Source organism: Phyllobates terribilis, unplaced genomic scaffold (assembly GCF_046119375.1).
Source record: "Phyllobates terribilis strain yellow unplaced genomic scaffold, ASM4611937v1 Scaffold_5__5_contigs__length_657084704, whole genome shotgun sequence".
NCBI classification, from domain to species: Eukaryota; Metazoa; Chordata; class Amphibia; order Anura; family Dendrobatidae; genus Phyllobates; species Phyllobates terribilis.
Window position 1 is genome coordinate 21821028 of NW_027362765.1, and position 19562 is coordinate 21840589.

The window sequence follows — 19562 nt, forward strand, 5'->3', positions numbered from 1 at the left end:
ACTATGAAAATTGTACATTCACACTGAAGGCATCAAAACTATGAATTAACACATGTGGAATTATATACTTAACAAAAAAGTGTGAAACAACTGAAAATATGTCTTATATTCTAGGTTCTTCAAAGTAGCCACCTTTTGCTTTGACTGCTTTGCACACTCTTGGCATTCTCTTGATGAGCTTCAAGAGGTAGTCACCGGAAATGGTCTTCCAACAATCTTGAAGGAGTTTCCAGAGATGCTTAGCACTTGTTGGCCCTTTTGCCTTCACTCTGCGGTCCAGCTCACCCCAAACCATCTCAATTGGGTTCAGGTCTGGTGACTGTGGAGGCCAGGTCATCTGGCGTACCACCCCATCACTCTCCTTCTTGGTCAAATAGCCCTTACACAGCCTGGAGGTGTGTTTGGGGTCATTGTCCTGTTGAAAAATAAATGATGGTCCAACTAAACGCAAACCGGATAGAATAGCATGCCGCTGCAAGATGCTGTGGTAGCCATGCTGGTTCAGTATGCCTTCAATTTTGAATAAATCCCCAACAGTGTCACCAGCAAAGCACCCCCACACCATCACACCTCCTCCTCCATGCTTCACGGTGGGAACCAGGAATGTAGTGTCCATCCATTCACCTTTCGCACAAAGACACGGTAGTTGGAACCAAAGATCTCAAATTTGGACTCATCAGACCAAAGCACAGATTTCCACTGGTCTAATGTCCATTCCTTGTCTTCTTTAGCCCAAACAAGTCTCTTCTGCTTGTTGTCTGTCCTTAGCAGTGGTTTCCTAGCAGCTATTTTACCATGAAGGCCTGCTGCACAAAGTCTCCTCTTAACAGTTGTTGTAGAGATGTGTCTGCTGCTAGAACTCTGTGTGGCATTGACCTGGTCTCTAATCTGAGCTGCTGTTAACCTGCGATTTCTGAGGCTGGTGACTCGGATAAACTTGAAGCAGAGGTGACTCTTGGTCTTCCTTTCCTGGGGCGGTCCTCATGTGAGCCAGTTTCTTTGTAGCGCTTGATGTTTTTTGCGACTGCACTTGGGGACACTTTCACAGTTTGCCCAATTTTTCGGACTGACTGACCTTCATTTCTTAAAATAATGATGGCCACTCGTTTTTCTTTACTTAGCTGTTTTTTTCTTGCCATAATACAAATTCTAACAGTCTATTCAGTAGGACTATCAGCTGTGTATCCACCTGACTTCTGCACAACACAACTGATGGTCCCAACTCCATGTATAAGGCAAGAAATCCCACTTATGAAACCTGACAGGGCACACCTGTGAAGTGAAAACCATTTCCAGTGACTACCTCTTGAAGCACATCAAGAGAATGCCAAGAGTGTGCAAAGCAGTCATCAAAGCAAAAGGTGGCTACTTTGAAGAACCTAGAATATAAGACATATTTTCAGTTGTTTCACACATTTTTGTTAAGTATATAATTCCACATGTGTTAATTCATAGTTTTGATGCCTTCAGTGTGAATGTACAATTTTCAAAGTCATGAAAATACAGATAAATCTTTAAATGAGAAGGTGTGTCCAAACTTTTGGTCTGTACTGTACACAACATTGTTTAGTGGCTTTTTATTCCATATTTGGGGGCAGAATGAACAAACAGTAGAACACCATGCTCCACTGGTTCATCCTATGAGGTTTTCTATCAGACTGTAAACTGTCATTGTTTTTGTGAATTAGTCAATTTTTGCCATTTTTACTTAAATTGTAAGTAGAAATCTTAAAAGATATAAATTTCAAGGATATTTTGTTAAAAAATAATTGGTTTTATTTCTTGGCAGATGATGGTGGCAGGAGATCAGAGGGACAATTGACATCTTCAATTTTTAAATCAGATGATTATGAGATCCCACAGGATACAATTGAAGTGAATGCCATTACTCCAGATATAACATCATCCCTTCACAGCAAAGATGTATCATCTGAGCCTTTGAAACAGGTCATAACTTTTGATTCATTACCAACTACTAAAAAGAAAAAGCATCACAAAAGAGGCATTAAAAAACATACTGCTCCTAAAGCAAAGAAGCCATTTTCACATTCAGAACATGGAAAAAGTTTTCCCCTCAAAACGTCTTTTGTTAAAAAAATCTATTTTAAAAATTCACACAGGGGAGAATAGATTTTGTTGTTACAAGTGTGGGAAATATTTTAACCAGAAATTAAATCTTGTTAGGCATCAAAGAATTCATACTGGAGAGAAGCCACATTCATGTTCAGAATGTGGGAAATGTTTTGGATGTAAATTACATTTTGTTACACATCAAAGAATTAATAAAAGGGATAAGGCATATTCATGTTCAGAGTGTGGGAAATATTTTAATTGGAAATTTATTCTTGTTTGTCAACAGAGAATACACTCAGGGAAAAAGACTTTTCCATGTTCTGAATGTGGTAATTTTTTTTTGCGCATGAATCATCTCTTGTTAGACATCAAAGCATTCACACAGGGAAGAAGCCATATTCATGTCCAGAATGTGGGAAATGTTTTTTAGATAAATTACAACTTGTTGTACACCAGAGATATCACACAGGGGAGAAGCCATATTCATGTTCAGAATGTGAAAGATGTTTTACACAGAAATCAAAGCTAACTAATCATCAGAGAACTCACAAAGGGGAGAAACTATATTTATGTTCAGAGTGTGGGAAATATTTTAACCAGAAATCGAGTTTTGTTAGTCACCAGAGAATTCACACAGGGGAAAGGCCTTGTCCATGTTCAGAATGTGGGATATATTTTAGCCAAAAATTTCACCTCTTAAACATCAAAAGTCTCACATTGGGGAGAAGCCATTTTCATACCTAGAATGTGAGAAATGATTTACTGGAAAATTATATTTTGTAGACCATGAAAAATAACTCTCATAGGGAGAAACCATATATTTTATTGACAATTAGTTAAAAAAATATATATAAGAGACCAGCGTATAATTAAATGAGAAAGGGAAAAATCTTGCTAATATGCAAGATTCTCTTACAGTCCGCAGGCAGATTCCTGTGATGCAGGAGAATGCTGAGATAGTGTCCTTCCTGATCACGGAGAGAACTGCTCTCTTCTTCAGCCCCACACTGATAAATGTGATCAGTGCAGAGCAGGAGAGGAAGCTGCTGAAAAGAGGTAGTACGTCTTGAGTGAGCAGTTGAAGGACTTTCCACCCACCTAGCTCCAGGACCTTTCAGATCATGGGATCAATCACATAACCTTGAAGCAACTGCAAAATGGGGTAATGTATACACAATTTGAGCGTGTATGTAAATGTGCATATCCAGAAGAGCTGTGTGTATGTAAATGTGTTCATTATTGTGATCATACAACAAACAATCCTCTGATTGCTCCGGTGATGCACTGTACTACTGTAGTACCGTTGGATAAAGGAGAAAAGAGAAGTGTTTCTTTAAAAAAATATACCTTTATTACATTAATAAAATACTATATTCTAAAACGGACATCACAATGGCAACACACGGAGGAGAGAAAGTGCTCCTCCCATGAGCCAGTAATCAACATGGTATAATATTAAAGGCAGGTGGGACCAAAAACTGGACAGTATCAGAAGTCAATCATTTAGAATCATACAATAGTCATATATCACTGTTAATCATGTTAATAGCTACATCCCTACGTACTCAGAGACTCATTTGAGTGCTGTATATAAGGGATCAATAGGGCTGGACATAGGTGACATCAACCTGTTCAAAGTGGGACAGGTTGATGTCACCTATGTCCAGCCCTATTGATCCCTTATATACTACTCTGAAGTGAGGCTCTGAATACGTAGGGACGTAGTTATTAACAGGATTAACAGTGATATATGCCTATTGTATGATTCTAAATTATTGACTTCTGATACTGTCCAGTTTTTGGTCCCACCTGCCTTTAATATTATACCATGTTGATTACTGGCTCATGGGAGGAGCACTTTCTCTCCTCCGTGTGTTGCCATTGTGATGTCCATTTTAGAATATAGTATTTTATTAATGTAATAAATTAAAGGAATATTTTTTTAATGAAACACTCCTTTTTTCTCCTTTAGCCAATAGTATATTTTGGAGTGATCACTATTACATACATGCACTACATGACCTATTATGCTCTGATTGAAGGTGATTGACAATGCTCGTGGGATTTTTGATATTACTGTAGTGCCGTGTGTTATCCCTGCCTGTCAGTGTAATACTAATGACCCCATACACATGAAATAACGGTTGGCTGATCGATCATTTGGCTGATGTCTACCTCTCCCGACTCCTCCATACACAGCTGTTTTACTCTGCTGAGCTTTCCTGTGATCTCTATAAAAATGTTTAAGAGTTGTTGGTGCCAATAGTATTTTGTAACATTTTAGCACCTGTATTTTCTGGTGTTTTTCATGTAATTTAGGGAAATGTTCAGAGAATATCCTAGAAAAACACATCATATTCAGAATAAAAAAAAACATAAAACACTACATGTAGATTTTGGCATCAAATATCTCCTGTCCTCAGTGTTCTTACAAACCAGCTTTTATAAATGCCTCAATCTTCTGTGTGTGAATTAGACATGAGATTTAATGTGATAAAAGATTACAGCCCGGGGAAGACGGGAAACATTCATACAGGCGGCTGGTGGTGATGTAGTCAGTGACGGACTCTGGCCAAATATGTTTCTAGAGCCATAGTAGAAGATCAAGATGTCGTCCTCATCATGAAGTAGTTATTTCTTATGTCAAGTGTAATGAATATCTCCTGCTGTATTGCAGTCGGTAAATGAGACGAGAATTAGCATTATGGATAATGAGTCTATGAGAAACGTATTCAGCCGCAGACTCTGAGGAAGAAACTGCTTGTTGTCTGTGGTCTAAAATATATAGGATTTATTAGTAGATGTAATGAAGAAAATTAATTACTGTAAAATAATAAATCTCCTCATATTTTTCCCTTATTAACTCCAGTAGTTGTATTATTATACAGAATTCTTTATCATGTTACATCAGCTCATCTTCTTCCCATTCAGGTTCCTACAATATCGGATCCTCTCAGTGGAGATCTTCTAAATAAGAGAATTTTCCTGATTTGCCCGTCAAGGATAGAAAGGAACAGAGACAAGATGGCAGAGAGGATATTACACCTCACCCTAGAGATCCTCTTCCGGCTTACTGGAGAGGTGAGAGATTCTGATGACATCACATTACATCATTCTTATCTATGGGGAAAACAGATGGACAGACCTGGAGAGGTGAGGACTCTGGAAATGTTTGTAGGGAGATTTATTAATATGTCTCTCCACAACCAGGATTACACAGTAGTGAAGAAGACATCTAAAGAGCACTGTCAAGCCCACGGGTCTGAGGGATGGGGAAGAACCCTGAGCCCAATCACGGGGCCTCCATCTCACCCCCAGATACACGAGGACATCAATGACCAAAAGATCCTAGAACTCGCCTACAAGATGATTGAGCTGCTGACTGGAGAGGTGACACTGCTGGAACATTAACGCTAGTAACAGTAATGTCCCATTAACAGTAACGCTATGAAAGGATTGGGGTAGATGACTGTATCATTGTATGTGTCAGGTTCCTATAAGGTGTCAGGATGTCTCCGTCTATTTCTCCATGGAGGAGTGGGAGTATTTAGAAGGACACAAAGATCTGTACAAGGACGTCATGATGGAGGTTCCCCAGCCCCTCACATCACCAGGTAATACACAGGGCTAAATACACACGGCCTATAATTATATAATTATCTGTATGTAAAGAATGAATTCAGTCCCTGTATGTGTTTCCTCCAGATCTATCCAGTAAGAGGACAACACCAGAGAGATGTCCCCATCCTCTTCTTCCACAGGACTGTAAACAAGAAAATACCAATTTTCCTCAGGATCATCAGGTAGATGGAGAGAAGGTGTCATGAGATCTCCCCTATGATGTGTTGACGGCTGTGAAGGTCTTGTGCTCAGTCTTGTTTTATCCACCAGTATTATATGTTTTATACTTGTGTAATGAGAACGGTGGAGATCGCAGGATTAGAGCTGATCATAGATGTGACTTCTCCATCTGTCTGTGACTTTTACAATATTTGTTTCAGGGTGAAGATTTGGCCCATATTAATACTACAGAGACATATGTGAGGGGTGATGAGTGGTGTAAAGAGGAGAGTCCTACCTTTGACTACCCAGGTGAGCAGTGACCACTAAATGCAGAGAAGTCACAGATTCTTCTCAGTCACCAGCTGTGGTTGCTTTATCGGTCTTGTAGTCCTGCTGTATCACAATCGTGAACTTGTAATGCAGGTGATCTGGATGGAACAGCGGAGACAACAGGTGGGATCAACAGTCTACTTCTACTTTATTCATTTAATAGGGTTAAATGCAGGAAAGATTATTATCACAGATAAATCGCACACAAACAATATTCACAGTATCATTTACATGCAATTATATGCATAGAGATATATTGGTTAGTACATTACAAGAAATAAGTCCTCGAGATCAGTTCTGGGTCTACAGTCCAACCTTGGTCTAACCAGGAAGGGGACAAATGCCGTATTTGGCGGGAACAGTCTCTAGGGCATCTTTGCAGCTTTCCAGGCCCTGACAAAGTCTAATAACGCTTTCTGGGCTGCTTTAGCATCAGTCAAACCCCGTCTCATCTGCAGCCTCCCTCCTGTTCACACCCCGTACCATCTGTGCTGGAAGTAATGGCCCGGCTCTCTCGCATCCTCCAATAACCAGGCTAGGTGAGAGTCTCTGGTCTCATATTTTTGGGTATCTTCAGGGCTTGACCGCCGACGGGCGTCTCCTAGATCTGGTAAAGTGGGGGCTGGTCCTCGAATCTTGACTGGCGTTGTCTGGTTTATGGGTCTTGACCGGTGTTGCTCTGGTCTTCGGTACTTGACCTGCGTAGGTCGACTATCTGGCCGGAACGGATAAGGGTTGGGCCTTCGGTTTTGACTGGCGTAGTCTGGATCCCAGGCATCGAATGGAGTCGTCCGGATCTCACCCACTGGCTCACGGCGTCTTGCCTGTCTCGCTCTCCAGGTGCATCCCGATGACTCGGCCGCGGCGTCCCTCAGGCCTGGTGTGGCTCTGGTCATGGCCTTCCACTGGAGCGGGGCACGGATCTTCCTAACAATTCAGGCATTCTCCGACATCTGATCGCTCTCGGACTCTTCTGTTGCAATGGGGGCTGTAAGCCCACTTCTCAGCCACACAACCTGCCCAGGTGCAGGTTCTGGTGCCAACTGCCTCTTCTCGGCCTGGCCAGCCTTGTATAATTAGTCACTGTGACACAGGTGTCACCTGACCTGGTGTCATCTTTAAAAACTCTTCCCCAGAGGACCATGTACTTCTTTCTTGGTTTCTGCTAATACAATTGTTTCTTTTTTTACTTTCTCTTTCAGTTTTATCCAGAAGATTGTGGTGTTCACTTAGCTTTCACACTGCATTCTGTGCCCCCATTGGGGCATATGTCTGAAATTCCCCTCAAAACGGGCTCTAGACATATAAGCTGATGGGGGCCATAGGCTGCAATGGCGACGGCAGAGCGAACGTGCGCTCTGCCGTGCACTTTTTTCGGCAGTGTACGCCTACAGGAGGAGGACACTCAGACGTAGGCTGCTGCGTCTGAGTGTCCATCTCCTGTAGGCGTACACTGCCGAAAAAAGTGCACGGCAGAGCGCACGTTCACTCTGCCGAGAATTTCGGACATATACCCCGATGGGGGCACAGAACGCAGTGTGAAAGCACCCTTACAGTTACTCAGTCTCTCTTGTCCACCTCTCTAGATTTTTCATATTTCTACTTTAGGTCGTCAGCATTTTTCCAACATCCCCTTTTATATTTTCAACATCCTTTTTTTTTTTCGGATGATAGAAGGTTTACTAGTTTAGCAACAAGTTTTTATATGTACAATAACATTTACAAAAAATTTTTTTTGGGTAACAAATCACTTTTGAAGTTCCTTTGAGGGGCTTAGATTTTAGAAAATTGCACTTTTCATAGTATCAAAAACCAGATTCAGGAATTAACACAAAATGGAAAAATTATTATTTTTTTAACTAGAATGTTGATTTAACCCCATTTTTTATTGTCACAAAGGGTATTAGGAAAGAAATGGACCTAACAAATTATTTTCCAACTTCTCCTGAATCCGACAACCCCCTATACACGGTTGTACACTACTATCTGGGCACATGGCAGGGCTCAGAAGGGAAGGAGCGCCATTTAGCTGTTGGAACGAAGAATTTACTGGAATCGTTTGCAGGCATAATGTAACGGGGGCACTGTTCATGGTCACTTGGTAGCTCAAAAGATGGCCACCACAAACCAGATTGGCGCTATCTTACTTCATTTTCCAGATCCCTTAACCATTTAACCCATACACATGGATCTGGATTTACACAGGGAACCCTAGGCTGGGGACAAGGAATTATCTGCTGTTCGCTTGTGTGAGATGGCAAGAAGAATAGTCAGGTAGCCGGTTCAGAACCAAGAGGGCAGAGAAAATACAAAATCAGAAAAATGAAAAGTAGTCCGTAACCAGGCCAGGATAACAACAAGAAACAAATATACAAGTTAGGAGCTGAGCACAGAGGACTGAACCAGAGGAGAACAAGGCTGTATCTGGCAGCTTCCGGCAATATGCTTCCAGCTTTAGTAGGGTGTGGTGGTTTCCAGTTGGCTGAAGAAGGGAGATGATTACTCCAGTTGGACAGCACACAAACCCATACTGCCAGACTGGATGATACTACCGGTCCCAGGTACCCTAATCTTAGTGGCTGGACAGAGCCTGTGACTCTCAGAGCTTCTGGTTCTGATGTCTCCTCCATTACCAGAGCCGCCTACAGAATTAATAAGGCGGCTCCTGGTGACAGAAGCAGAAGTCACAGGAGCAGATCCAACAGATGTGACACATTAATTGCAGAAGCGCTAGTGTGACAGAATGGCAAAAAAAACAGAGCAGCAGAATATCCATAAAATGACTCAATTTTGGAAATTATTAGCCTCAGTGAATTCATCAGTATTAGTGACAATTTTGATTCCACAGACACTTTCCGGAAATTAGCACGCTGTGGATATTGCAGAGTGAAAAGTGCAAATATGCCATTTTATTACCCAACACATAGTGCCCAGATTGTGCTTCAGGAGACAAACACCGTAAATTAAGTGGGTTCTTCTCACTATAGTAATGGCAAATACATGGATGCTAAATGTGGTTGCAAGGCTCAGAAGCGCGGGGGAGATTTCACTTTGGGAGAGCAGATATTGCTGGATTGGTTTATGGAAGCAATGTTGCATTTCAACAGCCTTTTGAGAAACCAATAATGTGACAACCTGTTTTTTTTACACTGACAGATGATGCACCTGAGTGGGGACTTGTTTTTTTGTGGGATGAGTAAAAGTACCGTATTTTTCGGACCATATGATACATTTTTTTCCTCCAAAATTTTGGAGGAAAGTGGGGGGTGTGTCTTATAGTCCGAACCTTCTAATTTAGTGTCTTGTGGTGGGGACATGGGGGGAGCAGCAGCAGCGGAGGAGCGGGGTACAGGAGGCAGCAGCGGCTGCTGCAGCCTACACTGTCCCTGCTGCTAAAGAAAATGAATATTCAGTGCACTGAATATTCATTCTCCTTAATCATGGGCGTACAGTGTCATTCTCCTTAATCATGGGCGTACAGTGTCATTCTCCTTAATCATGGGCGTACAGTGTCATTCTCCTTAATCATGGGCGTACAGTGTCTGCAGCAGCCGCGGCTCCTGCAGCGCTCGGCGGTCATTTGTGCCCGCTATTAAAGAGCATGAATATTCACCCTCTCTCCATGCTCATGGGAGTTGAGAGGGGGTGAATATTCATGTCCTTTAATAGTGGGCACACGCGATTGCCCTGCAGCTGCAGGAACCACGGCACGGCTACAGTGTGCGCCCGCTATTAAGGAGCGTGAAGTCACTGCTCCCGACGCCAATAGTCCTGGCATGGGGAGCAGTGACTATTCCGGCAGCTGATCTCCCTATGTGAGCGCGCATGGCAGGGACTCAACGATGGAGCAGAGGGAAGTAAGGTGAGTTGGAGTTTTTATTTTTTTGTGTGATGGGGATGTAGGTGCCATACATATCAAGATGTGGGTGTGCCATACATGTCAAGATGTGGGGGTGCCATGCATACCAGGATGTGGGAGTGCCATACATATCAAGATGTGGGGGTGCCATGCATACCAGGATGTGGGGGTGCCATGTATACCAGGATGTGGGGGTGCCATGCATACCAGGATGTGGGGGTGTCATGCATACCCGGATGTAGGGGTGCCATGCATACCAGGATGAGGGGTGCCATGCATACCAGGATGAGGGATGAGGGGGGCCTTGCATACCAGGATAAGGGGTGCCACATATACCAGGATGGTGGTGCCAAGCATACCAGGATAAGGGATGAGGGGGGCCATGCATACCAGGATGAGGGATGTGAGGGTGCCATGCATACCAGGATGAGGGGTGCCATCCATACCGGGATGAGGGGTACCATGCATACCAGGATGAGGGGTGCCATGCATACCAGGATTAGGGGTGCCAAACATACCAGGATGGGGGATATTAGTACAGACTTGGGGAATATTACCACTATAACCGTGTTAGCAGCAGACCCCTCTCCCCCATAACAGTGCATCATGACCACATTTTTTGCTTTCATTTTTTTTCTATATTCCGCCTCTAAAACCCAGGTACCTCTTATGATCTGGTGCGTCTTATAGTCTGAAAAATACGGTATGTATTTTTATCATTTTCACCTACATAACCTTGTTTGGTGGCATTTTATTCCATATTTGTGGGCAGAATGAACAAACAATTGAATACCACGCTCTACTGGTTCATCCTATGAGGTTTTCTGTTAGACTGTGAACTGCCATTGTCTTGGTGAATAAGTAATTTTTTTTTACATAACTTGCAATTTTTCCGTAAATTTTAAGTGCAGATCTTAAAAAGATATAAATTTCAAGGATATTTTGTTAAAAAATAATTGGTTTTATTCTTTGCAGATGCTGGTGACTGGAGATCAGAGGGACATCTGACATGTTCAAGTTTTAAATCAAATGATCTGGAGATCCCACAGGATACAATTGAAGTGAACACCATTTCTCCAGATATACCATCATTCCTTCACAGCAAAAATCAATCATCTGATCCTTTGAAACAGGTCTTAACTTCTAATTCATTATCAACTACTAGCAAGAAAAAATGTCTCAAAAGAGACATTAAAAAACGAACTGCACCTAAAGCAAAGAAGCCATTTTCACATTCAGAATATGGAAAAAGTTTTTCACTCGAAACTTCTTTGGTTAAAAAAATTTGTTTAAAAATTCACACAGGGGATAATAGATTTTGTTGTTACAAATGTGGGAAATACTTTAAGCAGAAATCTGATCTTGTTAGGCATGAGAGAATTCATACCGGGGAGAAGCCATATTCATGTTCAGAATGTGGGAAATGTTTTGGACAGAAATCATCTCTTGTTACACACCAGAAAAGTCACAAAGGGGAGAAGTCATATTTATGTTTTGAATGTGGGAAATATTTTGCACATAAATCATCTCTTGTTAGACATCAAAGCATCCACACAGGGAAGAAGCCATATTCATGTCCAGAATGTGGGAAATGTTTTGTACATAAATCACTACTAGTTGTACACCAGAGGTATCACACAGGGGAGAAGCCATATTCATGCTCAGAATGTGGGAAATGTTTTTCATGTAAATCACATCTTGTTACACATCAAAGAATTCATAAAAAGGATAATGCATATTCATGTTCCGAATGTGGGAAAAATTTTAACTGGAAATCGATTCTTGTTAGTCACCAGAGAATACACACAGGCGTGAAGCCTTTTTTATGTTCAGAATGTGGAAAATATTTTGTACATAAATCATCTCTTGTTAAACACCAGAGAAATCACGAAGGTGAGAAGTCATATTCATGTTCTGAATGTGGGAAATCTTTTACACATAAATCATCTCTTGTTACACATCAAAGCATCCACACAGGGTTGAAACCATATTCATGTCCAGAATGTGGGAAATGTTTTGTACATAAATCACTACTAGTTGTACACCAGAGATATCACACAGGGGAGAAGCCATATTCATGTTCAGAATGTGGGAAATGTTTTTCATGTAAATCACATCTTGTTACACATCAAAGAGTTCATAAAAAGGATAAGGCATATTCATGTTCTGAATGTGGTAAAAAATTTAACTGGAAATCGATTCTTGTTAGTCACCAGAGAATACACACAGGGGTGAAGCCTTTTTTATGTTCTGAATGTGGAAAATGTTTTGTACATAAATCATCTCTTGTTAAACACCAGAGAAGGCACAAAGGGGAGAAGTCATATTTATGTTCTGAATGTGGGAAATATTTTACACAGAAATCATCTCTTGTTATACATCAAAGAACTCACACAGGGGAGAAGCCTTTTTTATGTTCAGAATGTGGGAAATGTTTTGTAAATAATTCACGGCTTGTTTTACACCAGAGATATCACAAAGGGGTGAAGCCATATTCATGTTCAGAATGTGAAAAATGTTTTGTATTCAAATCAGCTCTTATTACACATCAGAGAACTCACACAGGGGAGAAGCCATATTCATGTTCAGAATGTAAAAAATGTTTTACACAGAAATCAAGTCTTACTATTCACCAAAGAACTCATACAGGGGAGAAACTATATTCTTGTTCAGAATGTGGAAAATATTTTAACCGGAAATGGAATTTTGTTATTCACCAGAGAATTCACACAGGGGAGAGGCCTTTTTCATGTTCAGAATGTGAGAAATGTTTTACAGATAAAGCAAATCTTAACTCACATCAGAAGACTCACAAAGGGGAGAAGCCTTATTAATGTTCAGAATGTGGGAAATGTCCTCAATTATTTGAACACTGTGAAAATCTTCTCGTATAGGAAATAAATTGCAAATGCGAATAATAGCCTATGCTCCACAGCCTGGAAGAATACAGATAGTGATTCCCTTGCCCACACCTTAATATAGGCAGTATTAGGAAAAACCCAATGAGATCTAGAGAAGGATAAGGGTAGCTAAGATGCAGGTCACTAATAGGAAGAGGTGCTAGATGCTGGAGAGGTGTGGCATCAGGAACCAGGGAGGCATATGAAAAAGATCACTGGCAGAGAGGTAGGATAATACCTGCTGGCATAAAAGGGAAAAACGGGCTAGAATGCTGTGGGGGACATGACGAGAAGCCCATGCGTATCTTCGTGACCCACACGGCTTTGTCAGGGGAATATGCTCTCCGCGTTAGTTCAATAGACTTATAAACGCATTTGATTAGAATGAGTGCTTACTGGTAGTGAGTCGCGCTGCAGGACCACCCCCCGGACCAAAAGATACGCGACTGGAAGTGGTGATAGTAAAAACACGCCCCAAAATCATATATTCCATACATGCTATATGAAAGAGAAGGGGTAGGCGTGAGAGACAATACATGTTATGTCCAATGGGTAGGGATGTGGGTCATCAAGAATGGCCTATCAATGAAGAGCAGGCAGTAAACATCGTAACTGCATGGAAGTTAAGTGAGAGGTGGGGCTGATCGCACTGCATCTAACTATAGATGACGTTGCCCACCATTGGTACCAATAAGTATGTTATCCCTATGATATTGTTGAAAGTGAACTAAGAACATACATAATACTCCGAAAGCAGATTAAGTTACAATAAATCAGTAGTGGGGTCCGTGCACAGGCCGCGCATGCGCTAGATAGAACAACACCTCAAAAGTACTATTTGCAAAGCACTTGGATCAGGCACGTCCTAAGATGGACATAATAGGACCAGCTGTAATATGACGTTATATAGGGACCATATAGCAGCCTATAATAATAGCTGATGCAGGACAGTGTCCAAGTATTAGTTCCAATACTGAAGAGGTATAAATAGTTATATTCACCTATATAAATTGGTATATATGTCCAGGGCAATGAAGGAAAGAGGTAAAGAAACAGAGATACGATGATATGCCCAAATATATGATCCAAATAAAACAATGTCTGGTGACGTTATTAGGGACAATAGGGCTAGAGGTAAGTATGGTAACTCAATAGAACGCACACAGTCTACCTGAGCCAAGATTTCATGTATGCTATATGCCCGGCGATGATATTACAGGCACCGTAGCATCGGAAATGTCCAAAAAAAGGCATATATATATATATATATATATATATATTATAAGCACAACTTATCCCCAGACGAGTTTACAGTCATGTTAACCAAACCGTGCAAGATGCATACTGTATTCTAAATGGATAGTTAGGTAGACCATGGATGGGCCATGTTCTTAACAGCCAAAAAACGAAATATATTTGAACAGTACACACCCCAATCCGAAGATGGGGAGAAAGTATACAGAAAAATTTTGGGTCATAGAGGTCAAAGGCCATACCAAGACTGACTAGTAGGTACTAGTGTCTATGTCCAACCAGTGATATCCTATCAAATTGATTATGCGTGGGCACCTAAAGTGTGGGCCCAGAGAGGAAGTGAATTTAAGACCGAAGACCACAGTAGAAGATTATAAGAGATGTGTAGGTGGGTATGATGGTGGATAAAAGAGCCATACATCCTGCTAAAAGAAGGGAGAAAAGAAACCCCTAGAGGAAACAAAGATTTATCAATGTCAGTGTAAAACACATTTGCAAAAATCAGCCATTTAGCCCCAAGATCACCCCCCCCCCAAAGGATGACAGCTAGATCTCAGTGTTGTTGCCAGATGGGGTTCCATGCTGATGAGACCATCAACAGATAGATAGTCGATGATCTCCCCGGCGACCATGCCCCGATTCAAAGCCGGTGGATAGGGGAGTCTGAGGTACCATGTGCGTGATCAGCGAGAAAATTAATCTGCCCACAGCTTACGACTATATAATGAGTGATGATAATTAATAAACCCGCCCGACAGGGGTAGGGCAAAAAAAATCACCATAAAATAGAGAATCACTGGCTGACCCATAGGTTTAAGACGTATCTTGTTCCTAGTCCATACATCCATACATTGGATAATGTTGTTATGTTGCAAAGTCAATGCATCATGCCATATGATGAATAGTGCTGTACTCTAATGATTTAGAGTAGTCCATCCATAATAGCCACTAAGATGTTTGTGTGAAGAATTCTTTGTCCTTAGATCCAAGGGAGACCCAGGTGGCTTGTGGGATAATCCTCAGGATTGATTTCAAAGATATCTTGGATCGGAAAGTCAGGTAAGGCACCTTGGTCATCTGTGTAAAAAGTAGCCGTTCCACCACTGGAAAGATCTTTTAGAAAAAAAGAAGAGGCAAAAATGAGCGGAGTGGTACAGAGATATTAAAAGCTTGTCAACAGAAGTAAGGGATTTCCCATTTTTAAGGTCCACAGCTGCTAGGTTAATAGTGGAGAAGTGTTATTGAATGCGCTTCCTCAACTCTTGTGAGGTCTGCCCCACATAAACTTCTTGACAAGGGCAGATAATTGCATAGATAACACATCTCTTTTTACAGTTGACATATGTTCTGAGGGGATGTCCCTTTGCATCAAGGGGATTGACGAAAGTGTCCCGGGTAGGGTGCATGAATTGGCATACATTACACTCCCCATATAGGAAGAAGCCTTTTAGGGAAATGCCGCTGTTTAATTTATGTGTGAGTCTGTTAAAATGACTCCTTGTTAACAGATCCCTTAGATTGGGTGCCCTTCTCACTGTCAAAAGTGGGCGATCTGTGATGATGGAGGCTGTTGGCCTATCAGTTCTTAATATGCCTCAACAATTACACAGGATGTCTCTTACCTGTTCCCATTGGTTGACGTAATTGGTAGTGAAACGCAAATCCGAGTTTTGTCGTCTATTCTTGGGAGAGAGGAGAGTTTCCTGTGTCTGGGATCTGGCACATTGGTAAGCCATAGAAATCACTTTCCTAGGATATCCCCTCTTTTTGAATCGGTCCGTGAGGTTGCCGGCCTGGCGATGAAAGTCTTCCTTCCGTGTTCAACATGTATTGTGCATCACGCCCACCCCTTCTCTTTCATATAGCATGAATGGAATGTGTGATTTTGGGGCATGTTATTACTAACACTACTTCCGGTTGCGTAGCTTCTGGTCCGCGGCGTCCCACAGCACGACTCAGTACCAGTAAGCACTCATTCTAATCAAATGTGTTTATAAGTCTATTGAACTAATGTGGGGAGCATGTGACGTGACAAAGCCGTGTGGGTCACGGCGATACGCGTTGGATTCTCCTCATGTCCACACCCCCCAGCATTCTAGCCCCTTTTTCCCTTTGATGCTAGCAGGTATTATCCTACCTCTCTGCCAGTGATCTTTTTAATATGCCACCCTGGTTCCTGTTGCCGCACCTCTACAGCGTCTAGCACCTCTCCCTATTAGTGAGCTGCATCTTAGCTACCCTTATCTTTCTCTAGCTCTCATTGGGTTTTTCCTAATACTGCCTGTATACCACTAGATAAGGCAATCACTATCTGTATTCTTCCAGGCTGTGGAGCATGGGCTATATTGTTCTTCATATTATTTGCATTTGCAATTTATTTGATATATGTATTTGCTGAGAAGCTTTTCACGGTGTTCATATAATTGAGGTATTTGAACATCACTGGCTGTTTTCCCTTCTGACTTGCATCACCTGGGGCCTCTTATGGTGAGCTACAGAGGTTTTTTTCTACCTCTTAGATATTGTTTGGGATTTTTGGATATTGTTCTTTATTATTGCATGACATTTTGGGGCTCATTATTTTTGGACCCCCTTCTTGGAGATTACACCAGATATAGTACTGTATTTCTGGGATTCATATACCCATTGTATATTTATATGTTTATTTTCTATATTTGCTATTTGGGGACACTTTATGTACCATTTTTTTGGTTATAAAATGTTTTTAGTATTGTATGTCCATGTTCAATAAACTTTCCTTGTATATATAATTATAGGAGGTGTGCACGTCTTTATGTAGTGCTTTTCCTTTACATGATCATGTTGTCTTTTTCTGCATGACGTAGCACCCTCACTGACATCAAACGAGATATTGGTAGTGCATCCCCATCCCCCTCCTTCTCAAATAGAGGCAGCACGTCTTGAGTGAGCAGCTGATGGATCTTCCACCCTACTAGTTGCAGGACCACATAACCTGGACGGAACTGCAAAATTGGTTAATGTTGTAACAATGCTACTCACTTGGGAGCGATATGAGGTATCTCAGGAACCATTTCTGTTTAAAATCCGGCTGGTTTATTTCAGTCCTCATAAACCACATCACAGTAAAAGTTAAATACAGCCTTTGTCCGGCACAAAGTAATACAAAGTAACAAATCCATACAATAGTGCTGGTTAGCCTGGCTGGCTTTAGAGTCCAGCTTCTTAGTCCTTTAGCAAAGGCACTCAATCCAGGAGATCTGCACACCACATTACACACAGCCATGTGTGAGACAAACAGCTCTCAATTTCCAAAGTGATCCACAACCAGGGGTGGACATATGGTGAGCAGCCATCTCTCCCAACTCTTCAGCTGCTCATAATCAATGTGTCATGGTCGATTAACTCCTTTTAGTCCTACATGTACTAAAGCATTACTTCAAGTTTATCTCCCAACCAGAATGTGTTTAACAGCCACCTTACAATGTATAAGCAGTTTGTGTGTGTATGTAAATGTGTATATGTAGCAGAGATGTGTGTGTATGCAAATTTGCATATGTATCAGAGCTGTGTATATGTAAACGTGTGGCATGTGTAGCAGAGCTGTGTGGGCATGTACTGTCCAGCAGTGTTGTGAGTATATTTTTGAGATGCAGACTGCTGATTAACCCCTTAGTGACAGGGGTAATGACCAAACATCAATTTTCAAATGTGACCAGTGTCACTTTATGTGGTAATAACTTAGTAATGCTTTTATATATCCTTGTGATTCCAAGATTGTTTTTTCGTGCACATTGTTAACAGTAAATTTAGGTCAATACATTTTCGCTTTTTGTGAAAATATCTGCAGTTTTATGAAAAAATAGCAATTTTCAAACTTTGAATGATTCATAGCATTAAACCAGATAGTCATACTGCACAAATAGTTAATAAATTACACTTGTCATATGTCTGCTTTGTCATTTCATTGTTCTTTTTTTTTCAAGGAAATGTATAAATCCAGTTTTTTAAGGACTGTGACAGAGTCACTGGTGTTATATACGAGGGGAGGTATGTGTCACTCCGGCTGCTAGCCTGTGTGAACTGAAACCTACAAACTTTTTGCCAGCATGTTATATGCTGGGGGTCAACTCACATAAAGGGTGTGTTTTTTTGTGAATGGTAAAGAGGGTGGGAAGCCATTCACACTACCTCCTCTCAGGGTGTGGCTGAGCGAGTTTAAATGGTCAGTCAATGTTTTTTTTCTGTAGTGTATGGTCTGGAGAGGGAAGTCTCCAGGCTGTGTTTGGTGAAGCCAGAGAGCAACACCGAAGGACTGGTGTTCGGTGAGACTTCACTGTGCTACCTGGAGCAGGCGAAGCCTCGCTCGCTAATTGACTCTTTTATGCTTTATCTTTTTTTTTTCCGCTATCCCCGGAGAGGGCCTGTTTATTTTTGGGGAACCCTGCTGGAGCTTATGCCGTCTAAATAAACCAGCAGGAAGTTATCCCGAGACGTGTGTCCTGTGTCTGCCTCTGGGAGAGCCGAGCAAGTTGCTTTACCAGAGGACCTATTCAGATTTGAAGAGACTTTGAGGGGCCTATATATTGGAATCCCCCAGAAGTGATACCATTTTAAAAACTGCACCCCTTAAATTGTTCTAAACTGCTGTTGAAAATGTAACTCTTCACATGCTACATGGGAATTAAAGCAAAGTGGATTGACAAAAAATGAAAAATTTCATTGTTTCCACAAATATTGCTTTATCTGCAAATTTTTCATTTTCACAAGGAGTAACAGGAGAAAATTGACCCTAAAATATATTACAGAATTTCTCTTGAATGTAGCAGTATCACATATGTGATCAAAAACTGCTGTTTAGGGGCACGGCAGGGCTCGAAAGGGAGGAAGCACTATTTGGTATTTGAAGTAAATTTGTCTAGAATAGATTGCAGACACCATGTCTCATTTGCAGAGCCCCTGAGGTACCAAAACAGCAGAAACCCAAACAAATGACCCCATTTTGGAATCTAGACCCATCAAAGAATTCATCTAGGGGTGTGTTGAGCAGTTTGAATCCATAGGTGTTTCACAGAACGTTTTAAAATGTAGATGTGCAAATTAAAGCTACTTTTTTTTGCACTTAACTATTTTACCACCAAATTAGTCATTTTCACATGGGATAATAGGAGGAAAAAAAAACAGAATTTGTTGCGCAATTTCTTCCGACTAGAGATGGGTTCGGGTGACTGTTCGGGTTCGGCCGAACAATTAAGTAAAAGTTTGGGTTCAGGAACCAGAACAGTACCCAACCCCGAACACGGACCCCATTCATATGAATGGGGGACTGGAACATCCCTGGTTTCCCATGCTGTCATCTGCATGACAGCGCCGGAAACACGGGC

At 41.4% G+C, this 19562-nt stretch overlaps 2 protein-coding genes across 2 annotated transcripts in view; one reads left to right on the forward strand and one right to left on the reverse strand.

Annotated features, from left to right (window-relative positions):
• The window catches only part of LOC141270495 (uncharacterized), a 48150-nt gene extending 35009 nt beyond the window's left edge, over nt 1–13141 (forward strand). The window contains exons 7-13 of the mRNA XM_073680499.1: nt 1790–1947; nt 5005–5154; nt 5284–5463; nt 5564–5687; nt 5779–5876; nt 6075–6165; nt 11021–13141. Coding sequence (XP_073536600.1) covers nt 1790–1947; nt 5005–5154; nt 5284–5463; nt 5564–5687; nt 5779–5876; nt 6075–6165; nt 11021–12879 — 2660 coding nt within the window. The 3' untranslated portion in view covers nt 12880–13141. The remainder of the gene's footprint in view (nt 1–1789; nt 1948–5004; nt 5155–5283; nt 5464–5563; nt 5688–5778; nt 5877–6074; nt 6166–11020) is intronic.
• Nucleotides 1–19562, reverse strand: part of LOC141270518 (uncharacterized) — a 177259-nt gene that overhangs the window by 74930 nt on the left and 82767 nt on the right. The window lies entirely within an intron of this gene.